The sequence below is a fragment of the Melospiza georgiana genome, chromosome 13, assembly GCF_028018845.1.
Source record: "Melospiza georgiana isolate bMelGeo1 chromosome 13, bMelGeo1.pri, whole genome shotgun sequence".
Taxonomy (NCBI): Eukaryota; Metazoa; Chordata; class Aves; order Passeriformes; family Passerellidae; genus Melospiza; species Melospiza georgiana.
In genome coordinates this window covers 3,552,900-3,579,884 of record NC_080442.1, presented here as the reverse complement: position 1 = coordinate 3,579,884, position 26,985 = coordinate 3,552,900, and the positions used below count along the sequence as shown (strand labels likewise).

At 58.4% G+C, this 26,985-nt stretch overlaps 2 protein-coding genes across 2 annotated transcripts; both read right to left on the bottom strand.

Annotated features, from left to right (window-relative positions):
* Positions 1-4,400: 4,400 nt before the first annotated feature.
* Positions 4,401-7,454, bottom strand: ISLR2 (immunoglobulin superfamily containing leucine rich repeat 2). The gene is made up of 2 exons (XM_058033063.1): positions 7,332-7,454; positions 4,401-6,591 (listed from the first exon to the last, which is right to left on the bottom strand). The coding sequence occupies exon 2, from the start codon at positions 6,583-6,585 to the stop codon at positions 4,489-4,491; it is 2,097 nt and encodes a 698-aa protein (XP_057889046.1). The 5' UTR covers positions 6,586-6,591; positions 7,332-7,454; the 3' UTR covers positions 4,401-4,488.
* A 4,187-nt stretch (positions 7,455-11,641) lies between these two features.
* Positions 11,642-22,696, bottom strand: PML (PML nuclear body scaffold). The gene is made up of 8 exons (XM_058033592.1): positions 22,180-22,696; positions 21,912-22,099; positions 17,770-19,872; positions 15,610-16,201; positions 14,704-14,741; positions 14,337-14,429; positions 13,739-13,928; positions 11,642-12,514 (listed from the first exon to the last, which is right to left on the bottom strand). The coding sequence occupies exons 1-8, from the start codon at positions 22,241-22,243 to the stop codon at positions 12,426-12,428; spliced, it is 3,357 nt and encodes a 1,118-aa protein (XP_057889575.1). The 5' UTR covers positions 22,244-22,696; the 3' UTR covers positions 11,642-12,425.
* Between the last annotated feature and the right edge of the window lie 4,289 nt (positions 22,697-26,985).

Sequence of the window (26,985 nt, the reverse complement as noted above, 5' to 3'; positions counted from 1 at the left end):
CTTTGGGGACAGGGTTTTTGGACAGAGTTTGGGGACAGTGTTTGGGGACAGGGTTTGGGGACAGGGTTTGGGGACAGGGTTTGGGGACAGGGTTTGGGACAGGGTTTGGGGTCAGGCTTTGGTAACAGGAGGTGAGGACAAGGTTTGGGGTCAGTCTTTGGGGACAGGGTTTTTGGACAGAGTTTGGGGACAGAGTTTGGGGACAGGGTTTGGGACAGGGTTTGGGACAGGGTTTGGGGCAGGGTTTGGGGACAGCATTTGGGGTCAGGCTTTGGGAACAGGAGGTGAGAACAGGGTTTGGGGACAGCATTTGGGGACAGGGAGTGGGGACTGGCTTTGGGGACAAGGCTTGTGGACAGAGTTTGGGGAGAGGGTTTGGGGACAGGGATGGGGTTAAGGTTTGGGGTCAGGCTTTGGGAACAGGAGGTGAGAGCAGGGTTTGGGAACAGTGTTTGGGGACAGGGAGTGGGGACAGGGTTTGGGGACAAGGCTTGTGGACAGGGTTTGGGGACAGGGATTGGGGACAGGGATTGGGGACAGAGTTTGGGGACAGGGTTTGGGGACACAGGGTGGCAGGGTGACCCCACAGAGGGGTTGTGGGGCCAGAGCTGGGTCAGGAGGGAGGAGAAAACTCCCAAATTCAGGAATGGCACGGGGAATGTCACCAGGGGATGGCACCAGGGGATGTCCCCAGTGCCACTTCCTTGTGTCCTTGTGGAGAATTCCCAAGAAAAGGTCAGAAAATTTGGATTGTGGGGATTTCATCCCCCAGACCCCACAAGGGAATGGGAAAGGTTCCTGTCCACCCCAAACTGGCCAAACTGGGAATTCCCGACTGGTCAAACTGGGAATTCCCTGCTGGTGAAACTGGGACATTCTAACTGATGAAACTGGAACATTCCAACTGCTCAAATTAAGAATTCCTTACTGGTCAAACTGGGAATTCCCTACTGGTCATAATGGGACATTCGAACTGGTCAAACTGGGACATTCCCAGCTGGTCAAACTGGGACATTCCCAACTGCTCAAATTAAGAATTCCCTACTGGTCAAACTGGGAATTCCTGACTGGTCAAACTGGGACATTCCCAACTGCTCAAACTATGAATTCCTGACTGGTCAAACTGGGACATTCCCAAGTGGTGGAACTGGAACATTCCAACTGCTCAAACTAAGAATTCCTGACTGGTCAAATTGTGACATTCCCTACTGGGCAAACTGGGACATTCCCAACTGCTCAAATTAAGAATTCACTACTGGTCAAACTGGGAATTCCTGACTGGTCAAACTGGGAATTCCCGACTGGTCAAACTGGGACATTCCTGACTGCTCCAACTAGGACACTCCCAACTGGTCAAATGAAGAAGTTCTGACTGGTCAAACTGGGAATTCCCAACTGGTGAAACAGGAAATTCCTGACTGGTTAAACTGGGACATTTCCAACTGCTCAAACTGGGAATTCCTGACTGGTCAAACTGGAAATTCCCTGCTGGTGAAACTGGGACATTTCCAACTGCTCAAACTAAGAATTCCCTACTGGTCAAACTGGGAATTCCTGACTGGTCAAACTCAGAATTCCCAGCTGGTTAAATTGGGACATTCCTAACTGGTCAGACTGTGACATTCCCAACTGGTCAAACTGGGGCATTCCCAACTGGTCAAACTGGGGGATTCCCAACTGGTCAAACTGGGAAATTCCCGCTGCAGGGCTGGAATTCTCCGCTCATTCCAGCCGTGGGGATAAAACCAGAGGATTTTTTGGGAATTCTGAGCACTCCATGGATGCTTTAACCACTCCCAGCAGGAATTTTTTCCAGGAAAAATGCAAATCCCCACCCCCATTTATTTGTGGCCTCCTGGAGAGCAGCAAATCCCGGCCTCATCCCGGATTCCCAGGAATCCACAGTTCCCTAATTAAAGGCAGCTGGAATGATTGTTCTTTTCCATTCCCGCCGTGACTCCCGAGCACCACGCTCAATTATGGGAATATCAACAATTATGGGAATATTCGCAATTATGGAAGTCTTCACAATTATGGAAATATTCACCATTATGGAAATATCCACAATTATGGCAGTATCCATAATTAATTATGGGAATGGCAACAATTGTGGCAATATCCACAAATAATTATGGAAATAGCAACAATTATGGGAATGTCAACAAAGATGGGAATAGCCAGGCTCTGCCAGGCAGATCCGAACACCTGGAGCAGCCTCGGACTCCCGGGATTTGGGGGATTTTGGGGGAATTTGTGGGGGGATTCTGGAGGGATTTGAGGGATTTTTGCCCTGGAGAAAGGAATGTTGGATTGCCGGGGGGATTTCTTCAGTGGGATGGGATTGGGAGCAGAAATCCAGTGGGAATTTTGGGATGAGTGCTGGGAGCACTTGGGGATCAAGTTGACAATGTCAGGGAGAGGGAATTTGGGGAGAGAAAAGGCAAAAAAAGCGAGGTTTGGGGTGTGATTTATAACAAAAAAAAGAGAGATAGGGATTGTAGAAATTCCATCAAAAATTAAATACACTACACATAAAATGATAAATAAAAGGTATCTAAAATGAAAGAAATCATATCTAAAATGATAAAAACATATCTAAAATAATTGAAAGCGTATCTAAAATGATATAAAAATGATAGAAATTATGATTAAGATGACAGAGAATGATCTGGAAAACGACAGAAAATGATCCATAAAACGATGGAAAACACATCCGTGGGATGTTTCCTTGCTCCAGCGGATTCCAATGCTCACCGGGGGAAAATGGAATTCCTTTTTTTTTCCTCTCCGGGGTGAATTTATAGGGAAGATTTAATGGATTTGGGCGATTCCGTTCGCACACAAACGCGATTTTATGGCCGGAAAAAAAATGAATTGATGTTTTTACGAGATTAAAAAACGTGTCAAACACATAAAAGGAGGCGGCCGTGGCGGTGCCACCTCCCGGCTGTCCCCTCCCCGCCCTGGGGACAAAATCCCGGTTTTTCCCCCCAAGCACGGAGGCGGCTCCACTTTCAATCCCTTTTATTGACTCGTCACGGACAGAAGCGCGCAGAGAAGGCGCCCGCGGCTCTCCGCGGCACCGGGGCCAGCACCGGGGCTGGTTGGCGGCCACCGCGGCCACCGTGGCGACATCGGCCGCGGCTGCGGGCGCGTCTGCGGCTCACACACTTGGCTACAAGGCTACTCTACCCAAAACACACCGAGGGGAGGGGACGGGGCCGGGAACCGGGGATTGGGGACCGGGGATTGGGGATTGGGGATCGGGGATTGGAGATGGGGGATCGGGGAGCCCCCGGAGCCTCGGGGCGCGGAGCTGTCCCGGCGAGCCCAGTGCTGAATTGGGGAGAGCGGGACCCACCGGGAATAGGAGTGGTGGGAGCGGGGAGAACCGGGACCCACCGGGAATGGGGGTGGTGGGAGCGGGGAGAACCGGGACCCACCGGGAATGGGGGTGGTGGGAGCGGGGAGAACCGGGACCCACCGGGAACGGGAATGGTGGGGACCGGGGAGAACTGGGACCCACTGGGAATGGGAGGGCGGGGACCGGGGATCAGCCCCCGGGAGTGGCGAGGATGGGGGAGAACCGAGACCCACCGGGAACGAGAGTGGCGGGGACCGGGAATCAGCTGCCGGGAATGGCGGGACCGGATAGAACCAGGACCCACTGGGAACGGGAGTGGTGGGGACCGGGAATCAGCTGCCGGGAGTGGAGGGGACCGGGGAGCACCGGAACCCACCGGGAATGGGAATGGTGGGGACCGGGAATCAGCTGCCGGGAATGGGAGGGCGGGGACTGGGGAGAACCGGGACCCACCGGGAACGCGAGTGGTGGGACCGGAGAGCACCAATATCCATCGGGGGCTGGAGAGAACCGCCCGGGAGCGGCGGGGACCGGGAATGCCGGCACCCAGCGGGGCGCGGGGAGCATCGCCCGGGAGTGGCGGGGACCGAGGAGCTCCGTGATCCATCGGGAAGCGGGAAAACCGCCCGGGAGTGGCGGGGACCGGGAATGTCGGCACCGCGGGGGAAAATCGGGACACACCGGGGAGCGGTGGGGACAGCTCCGGGCTCGACAGGAGAGAACCGGGGAGCAGAGGGGACTCACCGGGCACCGAGGAGCGGCGGGGACTGAACCGATTCCAGCAAAGAGAATTTGGGGCTATCGGGCTTTTCTCGTTTATCCCGTTTTCTCGGGTTTTTTTCGTTTTTTTCCTCGGAGGGGAAAGCGAACCCGGGGCTGGCGGGCGGCGGAGGGAGCGGGGGGAGAGGGAATCGTTGTTGCCGCCGAGCCGGCAGCGAGCACCGCCGGTGCCCGAAATGGAAACGAAATCGTGGGAGGCTCATCCCGGGGGCACCGGGCGAGAAGGAGAAGAAGGGGAGGAGGAGAAGGAGGGGGAGGAGAGGCGGGGATGGCTCCGCTCGTTCCCGGAGGTTTTTCCCCGGGCGGAGCGGGGGGTGGGAGCGGGGACCGGGGGTTCGGGGGGCTCAGCGGGGCCGCTGCCGGTAGTTGCCGTTGATCTCCGGGGAGATGGTGACGGCCTCGGCGCCCAGCGGCAGCTTGTCGCTGTACTCGGAGCGCACCTCGAACTCCTCGGCGCCGCCCTTGGACTGCGACTCCGCCATGGAGCTGGCGGCCACGCTCTCCTCCCGCTCCAGCTCGGCCGCGCCTTCCCCCTCCCTCCCGCGCCGCCACCGCGCTCCTTCCTCATCCCCCGCCTCCTCCTCCTCCTCTTCCTCCTCCTCCTCGGCCTCGGCCTCGCCGGCACCGAAGTTCTTCTCGGACTCCAGGTAGGAGGCGCGGGGGTCGAAGTCGGCGGCCATGCGCTTCTCCATCTGGTCGGGGTTCTGCGCCTTCATGATGAGCTTGTAGGGCTTGGCCTGCAGCTTGGCGAGCAGGTGGCACCACGTGGCGCCCAGCAGCGGCAGCGTGGCCAGCAGCAGCAGGAAGATGCTGACCACTACGATGATGATGAGCGACGGGATCTCCTTCTTGGTGGTGAACACCACCTGCACGCGGCACTCCTCGCCCGGCGAGCTCAGGCACACCGAGTAGTTGGTGCCGGGGCTCAGGCCCTGGAACCAGTACGAGTTCACGCCGGCCTCGATCTGCGACCACTGCAGCAGGGCGTGGCCCTGGCGGCCCTGCTGGCACAGGTACAGCACGCCCAGGTGGCCCCCGCCGGGCTGGGTGGGCGTCAGCTGCACTCGGGCGTCGCGCTCGGCCACGTCCAGGGCGATGACGCCCAGCTCGAAGCTGTGCCGCTTGAAGTCGCCGCTCTGGTTGAAGGCGTGGTTGGAGATGTACTTGGAGCCGCCCGCCGAGGCCCCGCACTTCTTCTCCAGCCCCGGCGGCTCCAGGGGGACCCGGCCCCGGCCCTCAGGCTCCCGCCCCGCCGCCGAGCCGGGCCGGCTCTGCCGGGTGGGGCCCAGCGCTTTGCCCCTCTCCTCCGGGGTCAGCACGCTGTTCTTGGCCGCCTCCGTGCCGGGTTTCTTGTCGCCCGCCTGCCCCTTTCCGCCCAGCGGGTCCGCACCGGGCACCGGCGGGTATTTCTGCGGGCCCGCCACCGCCACGCTTACCGAGGAGTGGTTGCTGCCCACCTCGTTGGTGGCCACGCAGGTGTAGGTGCCCTCCTCGCGCTTGCTCAGCTGCGGGATCACCAAGGTGCCGTTCTTGAAGGCCACGAAGCGCTCGGGCTCGGGCCGCGGCTCCTCCTTGGCCGCGCTCTCCGCGCCGCTCCCGCCCAGCTCCAGGCTCTGGCCGGCCGTGCGGATCTTCCAGCGCAGCTCGGGCGGCGGCGAGCCGCTGGCGGCGCAGTGCAGGCTCAGCGTGAGCCCGTCGGGCAGCCCGGCCGCGTCCAGCTCGACCGAGGAGCCGATGGTGACGGCGGGCGCGGCGCAGCGCAGCTCGGGCAGCTTGGCCAGCGGCACGCCGCGGAGGCGCTCGGGCAGCGCGCAGGCGATGGAGTCCTTCTCGGGGATGGAGATGAGCGTGCTCTCCATCCAGCGCTTCAGCCACTGCAGCGCGCAGGAGCACTCGAAGGGGTTGTTGTAGATCTGCAGGTGCGACAGCGAGCCCAGCGAGTCGAAGATGCCCTCGGCCAGCGTGGCGAAGCGGTTGTTGTTGATGCGCAGCGAGCGCAGGTCCTTGAGCGTGCGGAAGGCGTCGGGCGGCACCAGCGCCATGCGGTTGTTGTTCATCTTGAGCAGCTGCAGCGCGCTCAGGTTGCGCAGGTCCCGCCACGGGAACTCCACGATCTGGTTGTGGCTGATGTCCAGGTTCTTGAGCTGCGCCAGCACGGCCAGCGCGCCGGGCTCGATGGTGGCGATCTCGTTGTGCGCCAGCCACAGCGAGCTCACCTGGGTCACCTCGGCGAAGGCGCCGCGGGGCAGCGAGCTGATCTTGTTGGCCGACAGGCTCAGCGTGGTCACGTTGGAGGGCAGCCCCGCGGGCACGGCCTGCAGCTCCTTGTAGGCGCAGTCGGCGAACTGGTGCGCGTACTTGTCCACGCAAGCGCAGGGCTCCGGGCACGCCCGGCCCGAGCCCAGCAGGGCCGCCAGCAGCAGCGCCAGCAGCGGGGCCATGTCCCCCTGGCAGGGCACGGCGCGGGGCTCAGCGCCAGCGCGCCCCGGCCCCGCCCGCCGGCGGGAGGTGGAGGCAGCGGGGCCGCGCCCCATTGTCTGTGCCCGGCTCCCCCCGGCTGCCGCCCGCTGCCTCCCGCGCATCCCCTCCTCGCCCGAGCCCCCGCTTTCCTCCCCTTCCCCTGGGCTCTTCCCACCCTTCTCGCTCTCTTTTTCTCGGCTCAGTCAGGTTTTTCCTTCTCCTCTTTCCTGCCCGGCTCTTCCCACCCTTCTCACTCTCTATTTCCAGGCTGGATCAGGTTTTTCCTTCTCCTCTTCCCTGCCCGGTTCTTCCCACCCTTCTCACTCTCTGTTTCTCGGCTCGATCAGGTTTTCCCTTCTGCCTTCCCACCCTTCTCACTCTCTATTCCCCGGCTCAATCAGGTTTTCCTTCTCTCTCCCCTTGCAGGCTCTTCCCACCCTTCTCACTCTCTATTTCCCCGCTCGATCCGGTTTTTTCCTTCTCCCTTTCCCAGCCGTCTCTTCCCACCCTTCTCACTTTCTTTTTCCCGGCTCTATCAGGCTTTTCCTCCCCCACTCACTCCCCCCCTCCCTCAATAACCAACTAATTAACCTCCATTTTCTTTATCCTCTGCTTTCATCTCTTCATCCCCAATTATTCCTTTCGCTTCCCTCTCCCCTCCCTCTCTCTCCCTACTTCATCCCCGCCCTATTCCCCCTCTCCTGTCCGCCTGTCCCCCGCCACTCACCCTCTCCTAGGAGCCTCTCCGCCACCCTCAGCCCTTCCCGGCGCTCCTCATCCTCCCGCTGCCAGCCGGCCGAGGGGCGGGGGGACCGGGGGGACCCCGCCCGCTGCCCCCGCGCCTGCCGGGGCTGAGCTGCGAGCGGCGCCGGGGCCGTGCGGGCTCTGGGCTGCCGAGGCACAGCGAGAGGCAGCGATTTGCATTTCTGCCAGCCTCCCCCTCCGCCCGCCCGCCCGCCACCCCCTTCCTTCTCCCAGCCCACCACCCACTCACCCACCCACCCACCCACCCACCCGCCCGGCCGGCGCCGCCCGCGGCCGCTCCCGCACCGCCGGTACCCCCGAAAACACAGAAATATCCCCCCAAAAAAGCCGGGGCGCGGGTGATGCTCGGCCCGCGGGCGTTCTCCGCCGCTCGGCCGCGGTTTAGCGGCTCTCCCGGAGCGGCGGCGATGCCGTCGGGGCGCGGCTGCCCCCGTCCCGCCCGCGCACCCCTGGGAGGATGGAGGAAAAGCAGGTGGGAGCCTCCCGTGCTGCTATTCCCGATCCATGCGGGAATTCCAGCGGCGGTGCCGGCCCGTGCGGGCGCTCAGCGCACCTGGAGCCCGGAGGGAGGACGGGGACGGGAGCGGGGGGGACGCTGCTCCCGCATCCCGCCCCCGGAGCGTTCCCACCGCGGGAAAGCGGGATCGGGGAGCGCGGGGTGCCCCGAGCCCCGGGCGGGAAACATCGATCGGGGCAGGGATCGATCCCGCCGAGCCCGAGCCCGAGCCCGAGCCCGAGCCCGCCGTCCCCGCCCCGCGGAGAGAGACCAGGGCAGGGCAGGGGGGCTGAGGGGCGAGCGGCTCCTCCCGGTGTCGCCGACACGGCGGAGTCGCGACAGAGAGCGGCCCCGCCCCGGGCTGTGCCTGCCGGCAACAGCTCCCATTCCCTGGAATGGATGGATGGATGGATGGATGGATGGATGGATGGATGGATGGATGATGGATGGATGGATGATGGATGGATGGATGGATGGATGGATGGATGGATGGATGGATGGATGGATGATGGATGGATGGATGGATGGATGGATGGATGGATGGATGGATGATGGATGGATGGATGATGGATGGATGGATGGATGGATGGATGGATGGATGGATGGATGGATGATGGATGGATGGATGGATGGATGGATGGATGGATGGATGGATGGATGGATGGATGGATCCATGGAGGATGGATGGATCCATGGATGGATTCATGAACTCATGGATCCATGGATCCATGGAGGGCACAGATCTGTTCCCATTCCCACACCAGATTTATCCCGTTATTTTCCCATCCCCTTTCCAACTCTTTTTGGGATCGCTGCTGTGGGATTGGGAATCACGCCTTGGATCCTTTGGGATCGCTGCTGTGGGATTGGGAATAACGTCCCGGATCCTTTGGGATCTCTGCTGGATTGGGAATAATGTCCTGATCCTTTGGGATCGCTGCTGTGGGATTGGGAATAACGTCCCGGATCCTTTGGGATCGCTGCTGTGGGATTGGGAATAACATCCGGGATCCTTTGGGATCGCTCCTCGTCCCACCCTTCTCCCTCTTTTCCGTCCCCTCTCCCGTCCCCTCCCTCCCCTCCCCCCGGCCCCGCAGTGCCACCACCCGCGGGTGGCCAAGGGACATTTGGGGGACACGCAGAGGGGCCGGGTGAGCACGTGACCAATGGCGGTGTGACAATGGCAGTGACACCGTGTCCGTGTCCCCGGTGTCAATGTGTCACAGTGTCACAGGGTCACAGGGTCACAGGGTCACCATGTGAGTGTCACAGTGTCACAGTGTCACAGTGTCACAGTGTCACAGGGTCAGCATCACAGGGTCAGTGTCACACATATCAGTGTCACAGGGTCACCATATCTGTGTCACAGGGTCACCATGTCAGTGTCACACATATCAGTGTCACAAGGTCACCATATCAGTGTCCCTAGTGTCACAGTGTCAGTGTCACACATATCAGTGTCACAAGATCACCATATCAGTGTCACAGGGTCACCATATCTGTGTCACAGGGTCACCGTGTCAGTGTCACACATATCAGTGTCACAAGGTCACCATATCAGTGTCACAGGGTCACCATATCAGTGTCACAGTGTTGGTGTCCCTGTGTTGGTGTCCTCAGTGTCACAGGGTCAGTGTTGCCAATGTCACACGTTTCAGTGTCACAGCATCACAGTTGTCAGTGTCCCCAGTGTCACCAATGTCACAAGGCCAGTGTCACGGTGTCAGACGTGTCAGTGTCCCCAGTACCCCCATGTCACCAATGTCACACGTTTCAGTATCACAGGGTCAGTGTCCCCGTGTCGGTGTCCCCAGTGTCACAGAGTCAGTGTCGCCAGTGTCACATGTTTCAATGTCACAGTGTCACAGCTGTCAGTGTCACCAATGTCACGTGTGAGTGTCACCGTGTCAGTGTCACCAGTGTCACCGTGTCAGTGTCACAAGGTCACAGTGTCAGTGTCACACATGTGAGTGTCACAGCATTAGTGTCACACGTGTCAGTGTCACCATGTCAGTGTCCCACTTGTCAGTGTCACAGGGTGTCCCCAGTGTCACACGGTCAGTGTGACAGGTTCAGTGTCACCGATGTCACACGTTTCAGTGTTACAGCGTCGGTGTCCCCAGTGTCCCCAGAGCAGCGCCAGCCCGCGAGCCGCTGCGCAAGGGGGACACCTGGTGGTGGCACTGCCTTGTCACAGCCAGCCCCGCTCGGCGACACCGCCCGCGCCGCGACACTGCCACCCAGCGCCACCTGCATGGGACACTCAGAGCCATCTGCATGGGGACACGGGGCACAGCAATGACACCTGCATGGGGCCACCCAGGGCCACCTGCATGGGGACACCCAGTGCCACCTCCATGGGGACAATCGGTGCCACCTCCATGGGGACACCCAGTGCCACCTCCATGGGGACACTCAGTGCCACCTGCATGGGGACACCCAGTGCCACCTCCATGGGGACACTCAGTGCCACCTGCATGGGGACACCCAGTGCCATCTGCATGGGACACTCAGAGCCACCTCCATGGGGACACCCAGTGCCACCTGCATGGGGACACCCAGTGCCATCTGCATGGGACACTCAGAGCCACCTCCATGGGGACACCCAGTGCCACCTGCATGGGGACACCCAGTGCCATCTGCATGGGACACTCAGAGCCACCTCCATGGGGACACCCAGTGCCACCTGCATGGGGACACCCAGTGCCATCTGCATGGGACACTCAGTGCCACCTGCATGGGGACACTCAGTGCCACCTGCATGGGGACACCCAGTGCCATCTGCATGAGACACTCAGTGCCACCTCCATGGGGACACTCAGTGCCACCTGCATGGGGACACTCAGTGCCATCTGCATGGGGACACGGGGCACAGCAATGACACCTCCATGGGGACACCCAGTGCCATCTGCATGGGACACCCAGTGCCACCTGCACGGGGACACCCAGTGCCACCTGCATGGGGACACTCAGTGCCATCTGCATGGGGACACGGGGCACAGCAATGACACCTGCATGGGGACACCCAGTGCCACCTCCATGGGGACACTTGGTGCCACCTGCATGGGGACACCCAGTGCCACCTCCATGGGGACACTTGGTGCCACCTGCATGGGGACACTCAGTGCCACCTGCATAGGGCACTCAGTGCCACCATCTCCAGCATATCCTGGGAAAAGGGGTTGGGATGGGGATTTTGGGGTGCCTCTGTGTCCCCACATCCCCCGGACAATGTCACTTTTGGGGACATCCTTGAGGCCGAGGGATTCCGGAATTCCCGGCTCCAACTGGGAACCCCAGGGCCAGGATGGGGACAGGGCTGGGTGCCACCCACAGGCCGGTGTCCCTGTGTCCCCAAGATCCTGGAAAAGGGATCCCAATCCCGGCTGGCGGCTTGGGGCTGGGTGGGGACAGCCATGGGAGCAATGAATGGGAATTTAATCCATGGAAAACATTCCTGGGGTGGGGAACCCCAAAATTGGGATTGGGGAATCCCAAATCCAGCTGGGATTGAGGCAGGAACATACAAATCCCAGGAATTTTGGGAGCCCTAAAAGTGGGATCTGGGAACCTCAAATCTGGCTGGGATTGAGGCAGGAACACTCAAATCCCAGGAATTTTCTGAGCCCCAAAAATGGGATGTGGGAATCCCAAATCCAGCCAGGACTGAGGCAGGAATGCACAAAGCCCGGGAATTTAATCCATGGAAAACATTCCTGGAGCTGGGGTGTCCCAAATAAAAAATGGGATCTGGGATAAAAGCAGAGCCCTGAATTCATTCCCTGTTTTCCCTCGGGACAATCCCACATCATTTTCCTGGGAAATGGAAATTCCATTTCCCTCTTTTCCTGGATTTTTGTGGGAACATGGCTGGAACAGGCTCCTCCACTCATGGAATGTGGGAATTTTATCCCTGGGATCTCTCCTTGTCCTCGGGAATTTCTCCTGTCCCTAAAATGCCAGGATCAGTGCCCGGAGCAGGGAGCTGGGACAGGTTTCACCTCAGAATTCCCAGGTTTTCCCTCTGCTCAGGATTGTTTGGGAAAAGCAGAGTGGGGAGAAGAGGAAGAAGCTGGAATTTTATCCCAAAGCAGATTTATTGAGGGGAGACATAAAAAAACTGGGATTTTAAACCCTCATTACACCAGGAAACTGACCCAAATCCTAATCCCAATCCCAATCCCAATCCCAATCCCAAGGAATTCCCAGCTCCAAGCGCTGATGGGGGATCCCAGAGGGGATCCCACCCTTGGGATCATCTCCCCACCTTTGGGGGGGCTCGGGAACGGGATCCGCCAGCACAGATCCCAACTCCCATCCCAAATTTTATTTTGGGATCAATCCAGACAGGATTTAAGAGGAAAACAACATTCCCAGGAAACCTCAAAGTATTGAAGGAGAGATCCCATCAGATCCAGGTGGGATTTGGGGCCGCTCCGGAACACCAGAGCTCAGTCCAGGAATAAATTTGGGATTGGTCAAGAAGAGGAAAGTCCAAGAAGAAATCCGGGAATGGGAGGCCGGGAATTGCGGGATGAGGCCGGAGGATCCCGTGGGATGTCAGCACGGGGGCGGCTCCGGTGTCACCGTCACCACCACGGTGTCCTCGTCGCTGTCGTCAGAGCTGCAGATGATGATGCTGCCAACCTCTGCAAGGGAAATCCCCAAAATTCCGGATCCCACGGGATCAACGTTCCCGAGCTTTACACAAGAAACCAACCAGAGCGTGGGGGCAACCCCTGGAATGGTGGTGACCACGTGGATCCTGAATTTCAGGGATCCCTCACCCCGTGGATCCCCCATCCCAATGATCCCTCACCCCATGGATCCTTCACCCCATGGATCCTTCACTCCATGGATATTGAGTTCCACAGATCCTTCATCCCATGGATCCTTCACCCATGGATCCTTCACCCATGGATCCTTCACCCCATGGATCCTTCACTCCATGGATATTGAGTTCCACAGATCCTTCATCCCATGGATCCTTCACCCATGGATCCCCCGTTCCATGGATCCTTCACCCCAGGGATCCTTCACTCCATGGATATTGAGTTCCACAGATCCTTCATCCCATGGATCCTTCATTCCATGGATCCCTCATTCCATGGATCCTTCACCCCATGGATCCTTCATCCCATGGATCCTTCACCCCATGGATCCTTCACCCCATGGATCCTTCATCCCATGGATCCCCCATCCCAATGATCCCTCACCCCATGGGTCCTTCACCCCATGGATCCTTTACTGCATGGATACTGAATTCCACAGATCCCTCATCCCAATGATCCCTCACCCCATGGATGTTTCACCCCATGGATCCTTCATCCCATGGATCCTTCATCCCATGGATCCCTCATCCCATGGATCCCCCATTCCATGGATCCTTCATCCCATGGATCCCTCATCCCATGGATCCCTCATCCCATGGATCCCCCATTCCATGGATCCTTCATCCCATGGATCCCTCATCCCATGGTTCCTTCATCCCATGGTTCCTTCATCCCATGGATCCCTCATCCCATGGTTCCTTCATCCCAATGTTCCCTCACCCCATGGATCCTTCATCCCATGGATCCTTCATCCCATGGATCCCTCATCCCATGGATCCCCCATTCCATGGATCCTTCACCCCATGGATCCCTCATCCCATGGTTCCTTCATCCCAGTGTTCCCTCAGCCCATGGATTCCTCATCCCATGGATCCCTCAGCCCAGTGTTCCCTCAGCCCATGGATCCCTCACCCTACAGATCTGGATCCTCCCCACCCTTGGCCAAGATTCCCACGGAACAGGGGCACAGAAAGGCCGGGAATGATCCCATGGGATGAGGCAAAGCAGGACAGCAGGGACGGTGACATTCCCGGTGCCCACCTGTGTCGCCGGCACGGACGCAGTTGTGCCGCGAGGTGGAGGGGCCGGGCTCCATGGGGAATTCCCACTGGGATTTGGGATGGCTGGGGCCCGGCTCGTGGTCACATTCCAGCTTCAGGACTTTGGGAGACACCTGGCTGCCCCTCTCCATGCTGGGCAGCGGCCGCTTCCAGCAGGGCAGCGGGAGAGGCTGGAAAAGCAGGATTGGGATTGGGACTGGGGTGGGATTGGGACTGGGGTGGGATTGGGATTTGGGTTGGAATCTGGGATGGGATTGGGGGTGGGATTGGAGCGGGACTGGGATTCGGGTGGGATGGGGGAGGGATTGGGATTGGGGTGGGATTGGGGTTGGGATTGGATTTGAGTTGGGATAGGGATTGGAGTGGGATTGCGGTGGGATTGGGGTGGGATTGAGGGGTGGGATTTGGATTGGGGTGGGATTGGGGGGTGGGATTTGGATTGGGGTGGGATTGGGGGGTGGGATTGGGGTTGGGATTGGGGTTGGGATTGGCATTGGGATTGGGATTGGAGTGGGATCTGGATTGGGATTGGGATCTGGGATGGGATTGGGGGGGATTGGGATCCCAGCGGATCTCACCTGGTTGGGACAGAGGGACCTCACCTCCTCCACGTGGATCTCCTCCAGGCTGGGGGAGACGCTGCGGGGTTTGGGATGGGTTGGATCCTCATCCTGCAGGAAGAGCGGGGAGTTGGGATGGACTTGGGCCCCAGTGGAGGGGCGGGAACACCCTCGGGAATGGGGAAACTGAGGCACGGAGGGTTTGGGATGGGTCTGGGGGCTGTTCCCGTGGTCTTTGCCATGGTCATGGAATTCCCCAGGGATGGAGCAGTGCCTGGTGGGATGTGGGAACTTGTGGGGGAGGAAGCCCTGGAATTCCCCAGGCATGGGGAGGGAAAGGAGAGGTGCAGGTTTGGGATGGGGCAGGAGCACCCCGATGTCTCACCAGGTTGTTCTCCAGGCCCACCTCGACCTCAGGGACATCTGGGGACAGAGAAAACCGGGATGAGACCCCGAGCTGGAGCTTCTGGAGCCAGGAAGGTCCAGCTCAGCAGCTCCAAACCCTTTCCCTCCGGATTGGGGTGGCCCCGGGGAGGCTCCAGGGAGCTGGGAATGAGCGTCCCCAGAGCCACCAGGATTGGAGGACACCCAAAGGGCTCCACAAAAACAACTGAGCAAATCCTGGCTCTGGGGGGTGAGGAGCTGGAGCAGGGAAATGGGAGAGGAGGAGGAGGGGAAGAAGGAGAAGAAAAAATGAAGAAAAATAAGAAGGAGGAGGGGAAGAAGGAGAAGAAAAAATGAAGAAAAATAAGAAGGAGGAGGAGAAGAAGGAAGGAGAACAAGGAGAAGAAGGGGGAGAAAGAGGAGGAGGAAAAGGAGAAGGAGAAGGAGAAGGAGAAGGAGAAGGAGAAGGAGAAGGAGAAGGAGAAGGAGAAGGAGAAGGAGAAGAAGGGGGAGAAAGAGGAGAAGGAGAAGGAGAAGAAGGGGGAGAAAGAGGAGAAGGAGAAGGAGAAGGAGAAGGAGAAGGAGAAGAAGAAGGAGAAGGAGAAGGAGAAGGAGAAGGAGAAGGAGAAGGAGAAGGAGAAGGAGAAGGAGAAGGAGAAGGAGAAGGAGAAGGAGAAGGAGAAGGAGAAGGAGAAGGAGAAGGAGAAGGAGAAGGAGAAGGAGAAGGAGAAGGAGAAGGAGAAGGAGAAGGAGAAGGAGAAGGAGAAGGAGAAGGAGAAGGAGAAGGAGAAGGAGAAGGAGAAGGAGAATCCAGCGCTGTCCCTGCTCACCGAGGGCACTTTGCAGTCCAGCCCAGAGCTCCCTCCCCAGCCCGGCCCGGCCCAGCCCGGCCCGGCCCAGCGCTCACCCGGCCGGCCCGTGACGCGCTCCACCAGCGCCCGCAGCCGCGCCCGGCACTCGGCGAAGTCGGGCGGCTCTCGGAGCTCGGGGGGCTCGGGCGGCTGCAGCCGCCGCAGCTCCAGCAGCGCCGCCTTGACGAAGGGCTGCATGTCCATGAGCTCCTGCTCGCCGCCGTAGCGCCCCAGCCTCTCCACCAGCCTCTCGGCCGCCTCCAGCCGCAGCAGCGCTCCCTCGGCCCCGCTCAGCTCCTCCGCCAGCGCGCTCCGGCCGCGCTCCGGCCGCGCCTCCAGCAGCGCCCGCAGCTCCTCGGCCTCGCTGCGCACCAGCTCCTGCAGGCGCTCGGCGCTGGCGCGGACGCGCTCCCGCAGCCGCTCCCGCTGCTCCTCCCGCCGCGCCGCCTCGCCCCGCAGCCGCCCCAGCGCCGCCTCGAAGGAGCGGCGGAGGCGCCGCAGGTCCCGGCGCAGCGAGCGCAGCTCGTCCTGGCGGCGGCGGCTCTCGGCGCGCAGGTCGCGGAAGGGAGCGTGGCGAGTGTCCAGCAGCGCGCACGGACAGCACAGAGCCCGCTCGCAGCGCGGACAGTAGATGCTGGCAGGGACACGCGGGGGGCGTCAGGGAGCGGTGGCAGCAGGGACACGCGAGGGGGGACAGCGGGGAGATGCTGCGGGGTACCGGGATTGGCTCCCGGGATGGGGGACAGGGACACGGGGCAGGGAGGGACAGCGATGGATGGGGGGCAGGGAGGGACAGGGGTCAGCGATGGACAGGGGTCAGGGATAGACAGGGGTCAGTGATGGACAGTGGTCATGGATGGACAGGGGTCAGGGATGGACAGCAATGGATGGGGGTCAGTGATGGACAGGGGTCAGGGATAGACAGGGGTCAGTGATAGACAGGGGTCAGGGATAGACAGGGGTCAGGGATGGACAGGGGTCAGGGATGGACAGGGGTCAGGGATAGACAGGGGTCAGCGAGGGACAGTAGTCATGGATGGACAGGGGTCAGGGATGGACAGTGATGGACAGGGGTCAGTGCTGGACAGCAATGGACAAGGGTCAGGGAGGGACAGAGATGGATGGAGGTCAAGGGATGGACACTGGTCAGTGATGGACAGAGGTCAGTGATGGACAGCAATCAATCATGGATGGGGGTCAGTGACGGTCAGGGGTCATGGATGGGCAGGGGTCAGGGATGGACAGCGATGGATGGGGGTCAGTGATGGACAGCAATCAATAATGGACAGGGGTCAGTGATGGACAGAGGTCAGTGATGGACAGGGGTCAGTGATGGACACGGGTCAGGGAGGGGCAGAGGTCAGGGAGGGACAGCAATCAATCATGGACAAGGGGTCAGTGATGGACAGGAGTCCAGGATGGACAGGGGTCAGTGAGGGACAGTGGTCAGGGATGGACAGGGGTCAGGGATGGACAGGGGTCAGTCATGGACACGGGTCAGCAATGGAGAGGGGTCAGGGATGGACAGTGATCAATAATGGACAGGGGTGAGTGATGGACAGGGGTCAGGGATGGACATGAGTCAGTGATGGACACCAGTCAGCAATGGACAGGGGTCAGGGACGGACAGCGGTCAAGAAGGGACAGCGGTAAGTCATGGACACGGGTCAGGGATGAACAGGGGTCAGGGAGGGACACTGGTCAGAGAGGGACAATGATGGTCAGTGGTCCCCTGGGTGCCCATCAGTGGTCATCAATGATGGTCAGTGGTCCCCATCAGTGCCCATCCCAATGATGGGCAGGGGTCAGGGACAGGCAGGGGTCAGGGATGGAAACCAGTCAGCCATGGTCAGTGGTCAGCAATGGTCAGTGATGGTCAGTGATCATCAGAGGGCAGGGATGGATAGGGGTCAGGGATGGTCAGTGATGGTCAGAGGGCAGGGATGGACAGGGGTCATGGATGGTCAGTGGTCAGTGATGGTCAGAGGGCAGGGATGGACAGGGGTCATGGATGGACACTGGTCAGGGATGGTCAGTGGTCAGTGATGGTCAGTGATGGTCAGCGATGGTCAGCGATGGTCAGCGATGGTCAGTGCCCATCCCAGGACATCCCAGGCCATGTCCAGCCCTCTCTGGAGCCTTTCCCCAAATCCCCACTGGAGCTCCCCGGGCCCCCCGGGGTCTCTGTGGGGTCACTGCCATCAGTCCCCAATGGCAGAGCTTTGGGGACAGGAGATTTGGGGACCGGACGAGGTTTGGGTACAGGACGAGATTTGGGGACAGTGTGAGATTTTGGGACAGGAGAGATTTGGGCCCATCCCACTCCAGCACATTCCAGACTGGAGCATCACCCCCAAACCTCCTGGAGCAGGGCAGGATTTGGGGACAGGATGAGATTTGGGGACAGCACGAAATTCAGGGACGGGATGAGATTTGGAGACAGGACAAGATTTGGGGCCAGGACGATTTGGGGCCAGAATGAATCTGGGGGGCAGAATGAGTTTTGGGAAAAGGCAGGGGACAAGGTTTGGGGACAGCATAAGATTTGGGTATGGGGGACATTTGGGAGTGCAGTGAGATTTGGGGACAGGATGAAATTTGGGGACAGGAGGAGTTTTGGGGACAGGGTAAGGTTTGGAGACAGGGTGAGATTTGGGAATGGGATGAGATTTGGGGATGGGATGAGATTTGGGGCCATGGCAATGTTTGGGGAGAGGCCAAGGTGTGAGGACAGTGTGAGATTTGAGGACAGGACAAGGCTTGGGGATGGGACAAGATTTGGGGACAGTATAAGTTTTGGGGACAGGATGAGTTTTGGAGACATGATGAGGTTTGAGGACGGACTGAGATTTGGGGATGGAATGAGATTTGGAGACAGGATGAGATTTGAGGACAGGATGAGGTTTGGGGATGGGATGAGATTTGGGGACAGACTGAGGTGCAGGGACAGTGTGAGGTTTGGGGATAAGACGAGATTTGGGGACAGGATGAGATTTGGGGATGAGATGAGTTTTGGAGACGGGACAAGATTGGAAGACAGGATGAGGTTTGGGGATGGGACGAGGTTTGGGACTGGGACAAGATTTGGGGACAGGACGAGGTTTGGGAATGGGATGAGATTTGGGGCCATGGCAATGTTTGGGGACAGGCCAAGGTGAGAGGACAGTGTGAGATTTGAGGACAGGACAAGATTTGGGGACAGTATAAGTTTTGGGGACAGGACGAGTTTTGGAGACATGATGAGGTTTGAGGACGGACTGAGATTTGGGGATGGAATGAGATTTGGAGACAGGATGAGATTTGAGGACAGGATGAGGTTTGAGGGTGGGATGAGATTTGGGGATGGAATGAGATTTGAGGACAGGACGAGGTTTGGGGATGGGATGAGATTTGGGGACAGACTGAGGTGCAGGGACAATGTGAGGTTTGGGGATAGGACGAGGTTTGGGGATGGGATGAGATTTGGGGATGAGATGAGATTTGGAGACGGGACAAGATTGGAAGACAGGACGAGGTTTGGGGATGGGACGAGGTTTGGGGACAGGACGAGGTTTGGGACCAGGACAAGATTTGGGGCCGGGACAAGATTTGGGGACAGGACGAGGTTTGGGGATGGGACACGATTTGGGACCAGGACAAGATTTGGGGACAGGACAAGATTTGGGGACAGGACAAGATTTGGGGCCGGGACGAGGTTTGGTCCCACGCCCCCATTTGAGGCTGGGCGGGCGCTCCCACCTGCACACGCGGCTCTCCTCGGGGTGGCTGTCGCTGGAGCAGAAGAGGCTGCAGGAGCCGCGCGTGTCCTCCAGGAACTGCCGCGCCGAGCCCGCCCGCAGCTCCTCCACCCTGCGCACCCGGTGCGCCTTCTTCTTGTGCCACCACTGGTGCTCCTCCAGACACCGCCCGCAGAAGAACTCCTCGCAGTCCGAGCACCACACCAGCGCCGCCTCGGCGCGGCAGCGGCTGCAGCCGGGCCCGCCCGAGCTGCGGATCTGCCGCCAGAGCTGCAGGCGGCTCCGCAGGTTGCAGAAGAGCAGGTTGTCCACGGCCGGAGCGCCCGTGGCCGCCTGGCAGCGCGGGCACTGCTTGGTGTCGCTCAGGCAGGCCGGGCACAGCGTGTGCAGGCAGCGCAGCAGCCGCGGCTGCGCCGTGTCCTGCCCGCAGCCATCGCACCGCAGGAACTGGAAATCTTCGTCTTCATCCTCACCCTCATCCTCGCCCTCCGCCGCCGCCGGGCACGGGGGGGAGGCGGGCGCGGCGGGGCCCGGCTCTGGGTGAGGCTCCGGTTCTGCTTCTGGCTCCGGTTCCGTCTCCATCTGCGGAGATGCGGGGTTCTCCCGTGGGTTGGAGGAAGCTGAGGCTCGGCCCCGTGATTCCCGCTCGGGGTTCTGCTGTCCCGCCCCTCGCAGGTTCCTCGCCGAGCTCTCGGCCTTCCTGGAATTTGGCATTTCCCAAGCGCCGGTGGAAAACGAAAGCAAAACGGTTTCGGTGCCGCCGCGGCCACCGCCCCTTCCTGCTCCGACAGAGGGAAAAGCGGGAACGACCCCAAAACCTCCCCGGCAGCGACTCCAAACCCCCTTGGCAGCGACCCCAAAATCCCCCCGGCAGCGACCCTAAAACACCCTGACAGCGACCCCAAAACCCCCTCGGCAGCGACCCAAACCCCCTTGGCAGCGACCCCAAAATCCTCCCTGCAGTGACCCCAAAATCCCCTCGGCAGCGACCCTAAAACACCCTGACAGCGACCCCAGAACCCCTTTGTCAGTGACCCCAAAACCCCCTGGCAGTGACCCCAAAACCCCCTGGAAGTGACCCCAAAACCCCCTGGCAGTGACCCCAAACCTCCCGGGCAGCGACCCCAAAACACCCCAGCAACTCTGTCCCCAGCACCAGCCGTGTCCCCAGAGGTGTCCCCAGGGGTATCCCCATCCCTGTCCCCATAGATGTCCCCAGCCCTGTCCCCAGCGGTGTCCCCAGAGATGTCCTCCTCGCCACTCCTCACTCCCAGCTCGGCAGCGCGCACAACTCCCCCCATCCCCCCAATAAATATTTGGGGGGCCAGAAAAAGGAAAAAGCCGGGACCCCCTTCCCAGCCGGCCCTACAAACGCACCCGCCCCCTCTCCCCGGGCAGGAACCGCCCGCGGGTCCCCCCGTGTCCCCCGGTGTGTCCCCGTGTGCCCCTGCAGGCTCCGGTTTGTCCCCGTGTCCCCCCCGGTACCTGCGGGGTCGCGGCGGGGCCGGGAGCGGCGGGAGGAGGAGCGGGGAGAGGGCGGGACGGAGGGACGGACGGACGGACGGAGGGGAGACCGGGAGCTGTGGGGCGGTGCCGGGGGAATCCGAGCGTGCGGGCACCGGGGGGATGCGGGATCGGGATTGGGATTCTGGGATGGGGATTTTGGGATTGGGATTGGGATTCTGGGATGGGGATCGGGATATAGGACCGGGATGGGGAATGAGGATGGGGATATGGGACCGGGATCGGGATGTGGGACCGGGATCAGGATAGGGGACCGGGATCGAGATGTGGGACCGGGATCAGGATCGGGATAGGGGAATGGGATCGGGATGTGGGACCGGGATCGGGATATGGGACCGGGATCGGGATATGGGACCGGGATCGGGATGTGGGACCGGGATGTGGGATCGGGATGGGGTTATGGGATCAGGATGGGGGTTCAGGGACCGGGATGAGGATGTGGGATCGGGATGAGGATATGGGGTTGGGATCGGGATGTGGGAACTGGATGGGGACGTGGGATCGGGATGTGGGACCGGCACCGGGATAGGAATGTGAGATATGGGACCGGGATGGGGATGCGGGATCGGGATGTGGGACCGGTACCGGGATGGGGTTGTGGGATCGGGATGGGGATTCAGGGACCGGGATGGGGATGGGGGTGTGGGACCGGGATGAAGTTGTGGGATCGCCGTGGGGATGTGGGGTCGGGATGGGGATGTGGGATGGGGATGGGGATGTGGGATGGGGATTCAGGCCCCGGCAAGGGGACGATCCCGGCCCCGGGAAGGCGCTGCCGGTTCCGTGGGGGCGGTTCCGGTGTCCGAGCCCCGCCCCCGCCGCTCCGGGCCCGCTCCGTCCCCATTGTCCCCGCGGTGGGGCCGCGCCAGCCCCGCCCCGTCCCGAGGGACATTCCCGGCCCCATTCCCACCCCATTCCCGGCCCCATTCCCACCCCAATCCCGGCCCCAATCCCGGCCCCATTCCCACCCCCCGACACGCAGGGGGTGGCACCGCCACAAGGCCGGGGCGGGGATTTTGGGGACAAAACGCCGCCCCTGTTATGGCCGCGGTGCCCTGATCCCAAATGCCCGCGTTCCCGGATCGGGATGCGCTCACCGGGCCGGGATTTGGGATCGGCTCCGCTCCGGCGCTGTCACATGACGGAGCCACCAGGAAGCGCCGCCGCTCCTCTTTCCTGTCCCCAAGCCCGCGCTGGCGACAACGCCACCTCGCCAGTGTCGCCAGTGTCGCCAGAGCGGGGCCGGGACCGCGGGAGGATCCCGGAGCTCCGGGGGATTTGTCACCTGAGGTGGCACCTGGGGTGGCACCTATCGGGTTTGTCACCTGAGGTGGCACCTGGGATGGCACCGCTCGGGTTTGTCACCTGGGGTGGCACCGCTCGGGTTTGTCACCTGGGGTGGCAGCGAAAAAACCCCAAAAGATTTCATCAGTCCTCAGCCCAGCTGACCCCAAAGCTCATCCTGGTGTCCCTGGAATGTCACCAAGCCCAGGTGACCCCAAACTCTGTCCCCAGTGACCCCAAATCCTCCAGTGCCACCACCCCAGCTGACCCCAAACCCTTTTGTGGTGTCCCTTAAGTGTCACCAACCCAAGTGACCCCAAATCCTTGAATGTCACCCTGATCCCCGGTGACCCCAAATCCTGCCCTGGTGTCCCTCAAGTGTCACCAAGCCCAGGTGACCCCAAACTCTGTCCCCAAGGTGACCCCAAATCCTCGAGTGCCACCGCCCCAGGTGACCCCAAACCCTTCCACGGTTTTCCTCAGTGTCCGCAGCCCAAGTGACCCCAAATCCTGCCCTGGTGTCCCCTGAGTGCCACCACCCCAGGGCACCCCAAAACCTCAAATGTCATCACCCCAGGTGACCCCAAACCCTCCTGTGGTGTCCCCTGACTGTCACCGCCCCAGGGGACCCCAAACCCCACCCTGGTGACCCCAAATCCTGCCCTGGTGTCCCTGGAGCGTCCCCAATCCCGGGGAACCCCAAATCCTCGAGTTTCACCGATCCCAGGTGACCCCAAGCCCTTCTGTGATGTCCCTTAAGTGTCACCAGCCCCGAGTCACCCCAAACCCTGTCCCCAAGGTGACCCCAAATCCTCGAGTGTCCCCCTGACCCCAAACCCTTCTCTGGTGGCTCTGGAGTGTCCCCAAAGCTCATCCTGGTGTCCCTGAAGTGCCACCAAGCCCAGGTGACCCCAAACCCTTCTCTGATGTCCCTTAATTGTCCCCAACCCGAGTGACCCCAAACCCCACAAGGGTCGGGATCGGGATCCTGGAATTCCCTGGGATTTGCCCCTGGGGCAAATTTGGGCTCCCATTCCCAACTCCAAAATTCCCAGTTTGGGAATCCCGGAATTCCTGGCGATCCCGTGGGATCCTCCTTGGGAACAGCAGGGTCGGGATTGGGATCCAGGAATTCTGTGGGATTTGGAATCCCGGAATTCTGTGGGATTTGCCCCATTTGGGGTCACATTCCCAACCCCAAAACCTCCCAGTGATCTCATGGGATCCTCCTGTTCCCAGCTGGAATTCCCATGGAATTCCCAATCCAGAGCAGGAAATCCTCGCTCTGGGGGGAATTCCCAAATATTCCCAAATATCCCAAAGGGGATTCCTGACATTCCCAAGACATCCCTAGAAGTCCTGGGAAATCCACCCCAAAGGAATTCCCAAGGATTTGGAGGGGCTGGAGAGGAAAATCTGGGATTGGGAAAACCGGGAATGCTGGAGTCCCAAATCCCAGTTTGGGACTGGGAATTCTGGGATCCCAAATCCCAGTCTGGGACTGGGAAAAATGGGAATGCTGGAGTCCTAAATCCCAGTTTGGGACTGGGAATTCTGGGATCCCAAATCCCAGTCTGGGACTGGGAAAACTGGGAATGCTGGAGTCCCAAATCCCAGTTTGGGAAAAGTGGGAATGCCGGGATCCCAAATCCCACTTTGGGATTGTGAAGAATGGGAATTCTGGGATCCCAAATCCCAGTTTAGAATTGGGAAAAATGGGAATTCTGGGATCACAAATTCCACTTTGGGATTGTAAAGAATGGGAATTCTGGGATCCCAAATCCCAGTTTGTGACTGGGAAAAATGGGAATTCTGGGATCCCAAATCCCAGTTGGGTATTGGGAATTCTGGGATCCCAAATCCCACTTTGGGATTGTGAAGAATGGGAATTCTGGGATCCCAAATCCCAGTTTAGGATTGGGAAAAATGGGAATTCTGAGATCCCAAATCCCAGTTTGGTATTGGGAATTCTGGGATCCCAAATTCCACTTTGGGATTGGGAAAAATGGGAATTCTGAGATCCCAAATCCCAGTTTGGTATTGGGAATTCTGGGATCCCAAATTCCACTTTGGGATTGTGCAGAATGGGAATTCTGGGATTCCGAATCCCAGTTTGTGACTGGGAAAAATGGGAATGCCGAGATCCCAAATCCCAAAATTCCAGTTTTTCCCAGAAAAATTCCAGGACCCCCAAATCCCAAAAATCCTTTTTTTTCCCCTGGAGTTTTGGCCCATAGAAAAGGGGGGACAGCTCAGAATTCCCACTGGGATTTGGGATAAGCCTTTTTCCAGGAGGGAATTTGGGGTCCTGGATGGGATTTTTCCCAATTTTTCCTGCCTTTGGAGCTCCCTGATCCCGAAAATCCCATGAATCCCTCTGGAATCAGATCCCCCCCCTCCTCCAGCTGGGATTTTTTTTTCCAGAAAAAACCTCTGGGAAAAGGGAAAAGCTCTTCCCAAATTCCCATTTTTTCCATGGATTTTTTTACATTCTGGAAAATCCAGGAGTGGGAACAAATCCAGGGTCGTTTTTTGGGATAAAATCCCAGTTTGGGATGAGAGAGAGGCAGGAATTGCACCCCCAGGAATTCCAAACCCCGTAATTCTGATCCTGCTCCAAGGATTGTTTGGAATTCTTGGATCCCACCAGGATAAACAATCCTTGGAATTCCTGTGCTCGGAATTCCCTCCCCCAATCCCAAAAGCAGCTCTGAAATTCCCTTTTCCTGCTCTTTCCCCCTCTTTTTTTAATGGGATTTTGGGGTTTTCCCACTGCCATCCCCGAATCCCGGGATTTTGTGGGGTTGGGAAAGGAAAAGTTTGGGAATTCTGGAGGGAATTTTGGGGTTTTTCATGGATTTGGGGATTTGTGGGAAAGGGAAGAGCTGGGATTTGCTCCCCTTGGATTTGGGATGGAAAACTGGGAATTGTGGGATCACCTCAGCTGGAATTCATTGGGATGAAATTCCGAGGGAGATTTGGGATTTGGGGTGATCCAAATACTTGGATTTGGGAAAGAATTCCCGGCCCCAAATCCTCATGGATTCCTTCCCAATCCAGGTTTTTATGGGATCACCCCTCAGGGTTTTTTTGGGATCTTCCCTCGGTTTTCCTGGGATCCAGAGAGATTTTGGTCCTAAAAACTCAGGAAGAGCCCAAACCCCAACCCCAGAGCTGGGAATGAGAGAAAACCTCGGGAAAATCTGGGAAAACACAAAAAAAAAAAATCTGGGATGAGACAAAACCCTTGGAATTCCCAGATCTCCCAAAACTCCTGGGATTAAAACTCAGCTTTTAGGAAAAATAGGATGGGGAAAAAACCACGGATTTGATGCTTGAGAATTCCCAAAAAATCCTTCTCCCATTTTTCCTCAAGAAATCAGAAATCCCCTTTTCCCTATGGAACCCCCCACACACAAAATCCCAGATTTTTTTTTTTCCCTCTGGCTCCATCCTGAGGGATTTTTCCCCAAATCCCGAAGGGATCCCGGAGTTTCCTGGGGTGAGGAGAGGCCTTGGATCCAAGGATTTTTCCCCCCTCGGGGGAAATTCCCGATATCTCCCTGACGCAGGAGCTCAGCCTCTGGAATTCCGGGAATTTCCGCAGTGTTTTAAACACAGGGAAACAAAAAACCCTAAAAAAATCCCCGGGATTGGGGGATTTTGGGATGAGCAGAAAACCCCTGGAAGCAGCTGAGGGGTTGATGCTGATCCAGAAAATTTTTTGGGAATGCTGAGCTGCTTCCAGCTCCAAAACCCCTGGAATTCTTTTGGGATCAATGCCAGGAATTCCTTTGGGGTCGATTTTGGGGGGGAAAAAAAATCCCAAATATGAGATTTTTTTTTTTGAGGAATAAAGGGGGAGAGGGATTTTGGGATTTGGGGAAAATGGAGCTGATGGAAAACTGGGAAAGGGGAGGGGGGGACAGAAATTCCATTAAAATGCCATTTAAAAAAAAATCCATTTAAAAATTCCATTTAGAATTCCATTAGAAGAAATTCCATTAAATGAAATTCCATTAAAAGAAATTCCATTAAAAATTCCATTAAGAAAAAAAAAAAAAAAAGAATTCCATTAAAAAATCCATTAAAATCCGGGATTGGAATAACAAAGGGCATGAAATAACTCCACAAATAAAAGAGGAAAATTTGGAATTAGCCAGGAAAATCCATGGGATTTATTCCAGGGAGTTTTCCCTGTTTTTCCCTTCTCCTTGGATGCAATGGAATGGGAAGAGTTGGGAGGGAGGAAAATGAAGGAATTTTTGGGGTCTTGGTGATTCCCCATGATCCAAACTCAAGTCCCATAATTTTGGGGGGGATAGAATGAAGGATTTTCACTGGAATTTGGGATCCTGGAGCCTTGGATGAGGATTTTTTGGGAAAAGGGGGATAAACCAGGCTGTATCCCAAAAAAATCCCAGGATTTGTGCATCCAGATCACCGGGAATGATGGGGACCCCAAAATTCCCAGCCTGGGAACTAAAATTCCTTAAATTCCTTCGTTTTTTTGGGATAGAACGTGGGATCCTCCCCACATTCCTCATCCAAGGGGAAAGCAGCTCTCCAGGGCTCAGGGATTATCCCTGGAATTGGGGGAAATGTAGGAATTTTTGGGGTGTCCATCATACCCCATGATCCAAACCCAAATCCCATTTTTTTGGGATACAACCCCCCCAAAAAAAATCCTGATCCAAAGCTCTGGTTTTTCCTGGGATCCTGAATTCCAGGGATAATCCCAGAGTGGTGTTTCCCCTTGCCCTACCCCTCCAAAAATTGGGATTTGGGGGGGGTCACTGTCACCCCCTAATTCCAGCCAAAATTCCTTCTTTTTTTTTGGGATGGAACGAGGGGAAAACAGTGCCCCAGGATGATCCCTGGAATTCG

Bases quoted from the DNA above. Each gene is read 5' to 3' on its own strand.
- PML (XM_058033592.1), bottom strand. From the start codon at position 22,243: ATGAAATCTTTTGGGGTTTTTTCGCTGCCACCCCAGGTGACAAACCCG. The intron at 14,742-15,609 runs GTGAGCGCTGGG...CTCTGTCCCCAG, and splicing joins GCGCGTCACGGGCCGGCCGG to ATGTCCCTGAGGTCGAGGTG. The intron at 13,929-14,336 runs GTGAGATCCGCT...CTGCTTTTCCAG, and splicing joins GGTCCCTCTGTCCCAACCAG to CCTCTCCCGCTGCCCTGCTG.
- ISLR2 (XM_058033063.1), bottom strand. From the start codon at position 6,585: ATGGCCCCGCTGCTGGCGCTGCTGCTGGCGGCCCTGCTGGGCTCGGGC.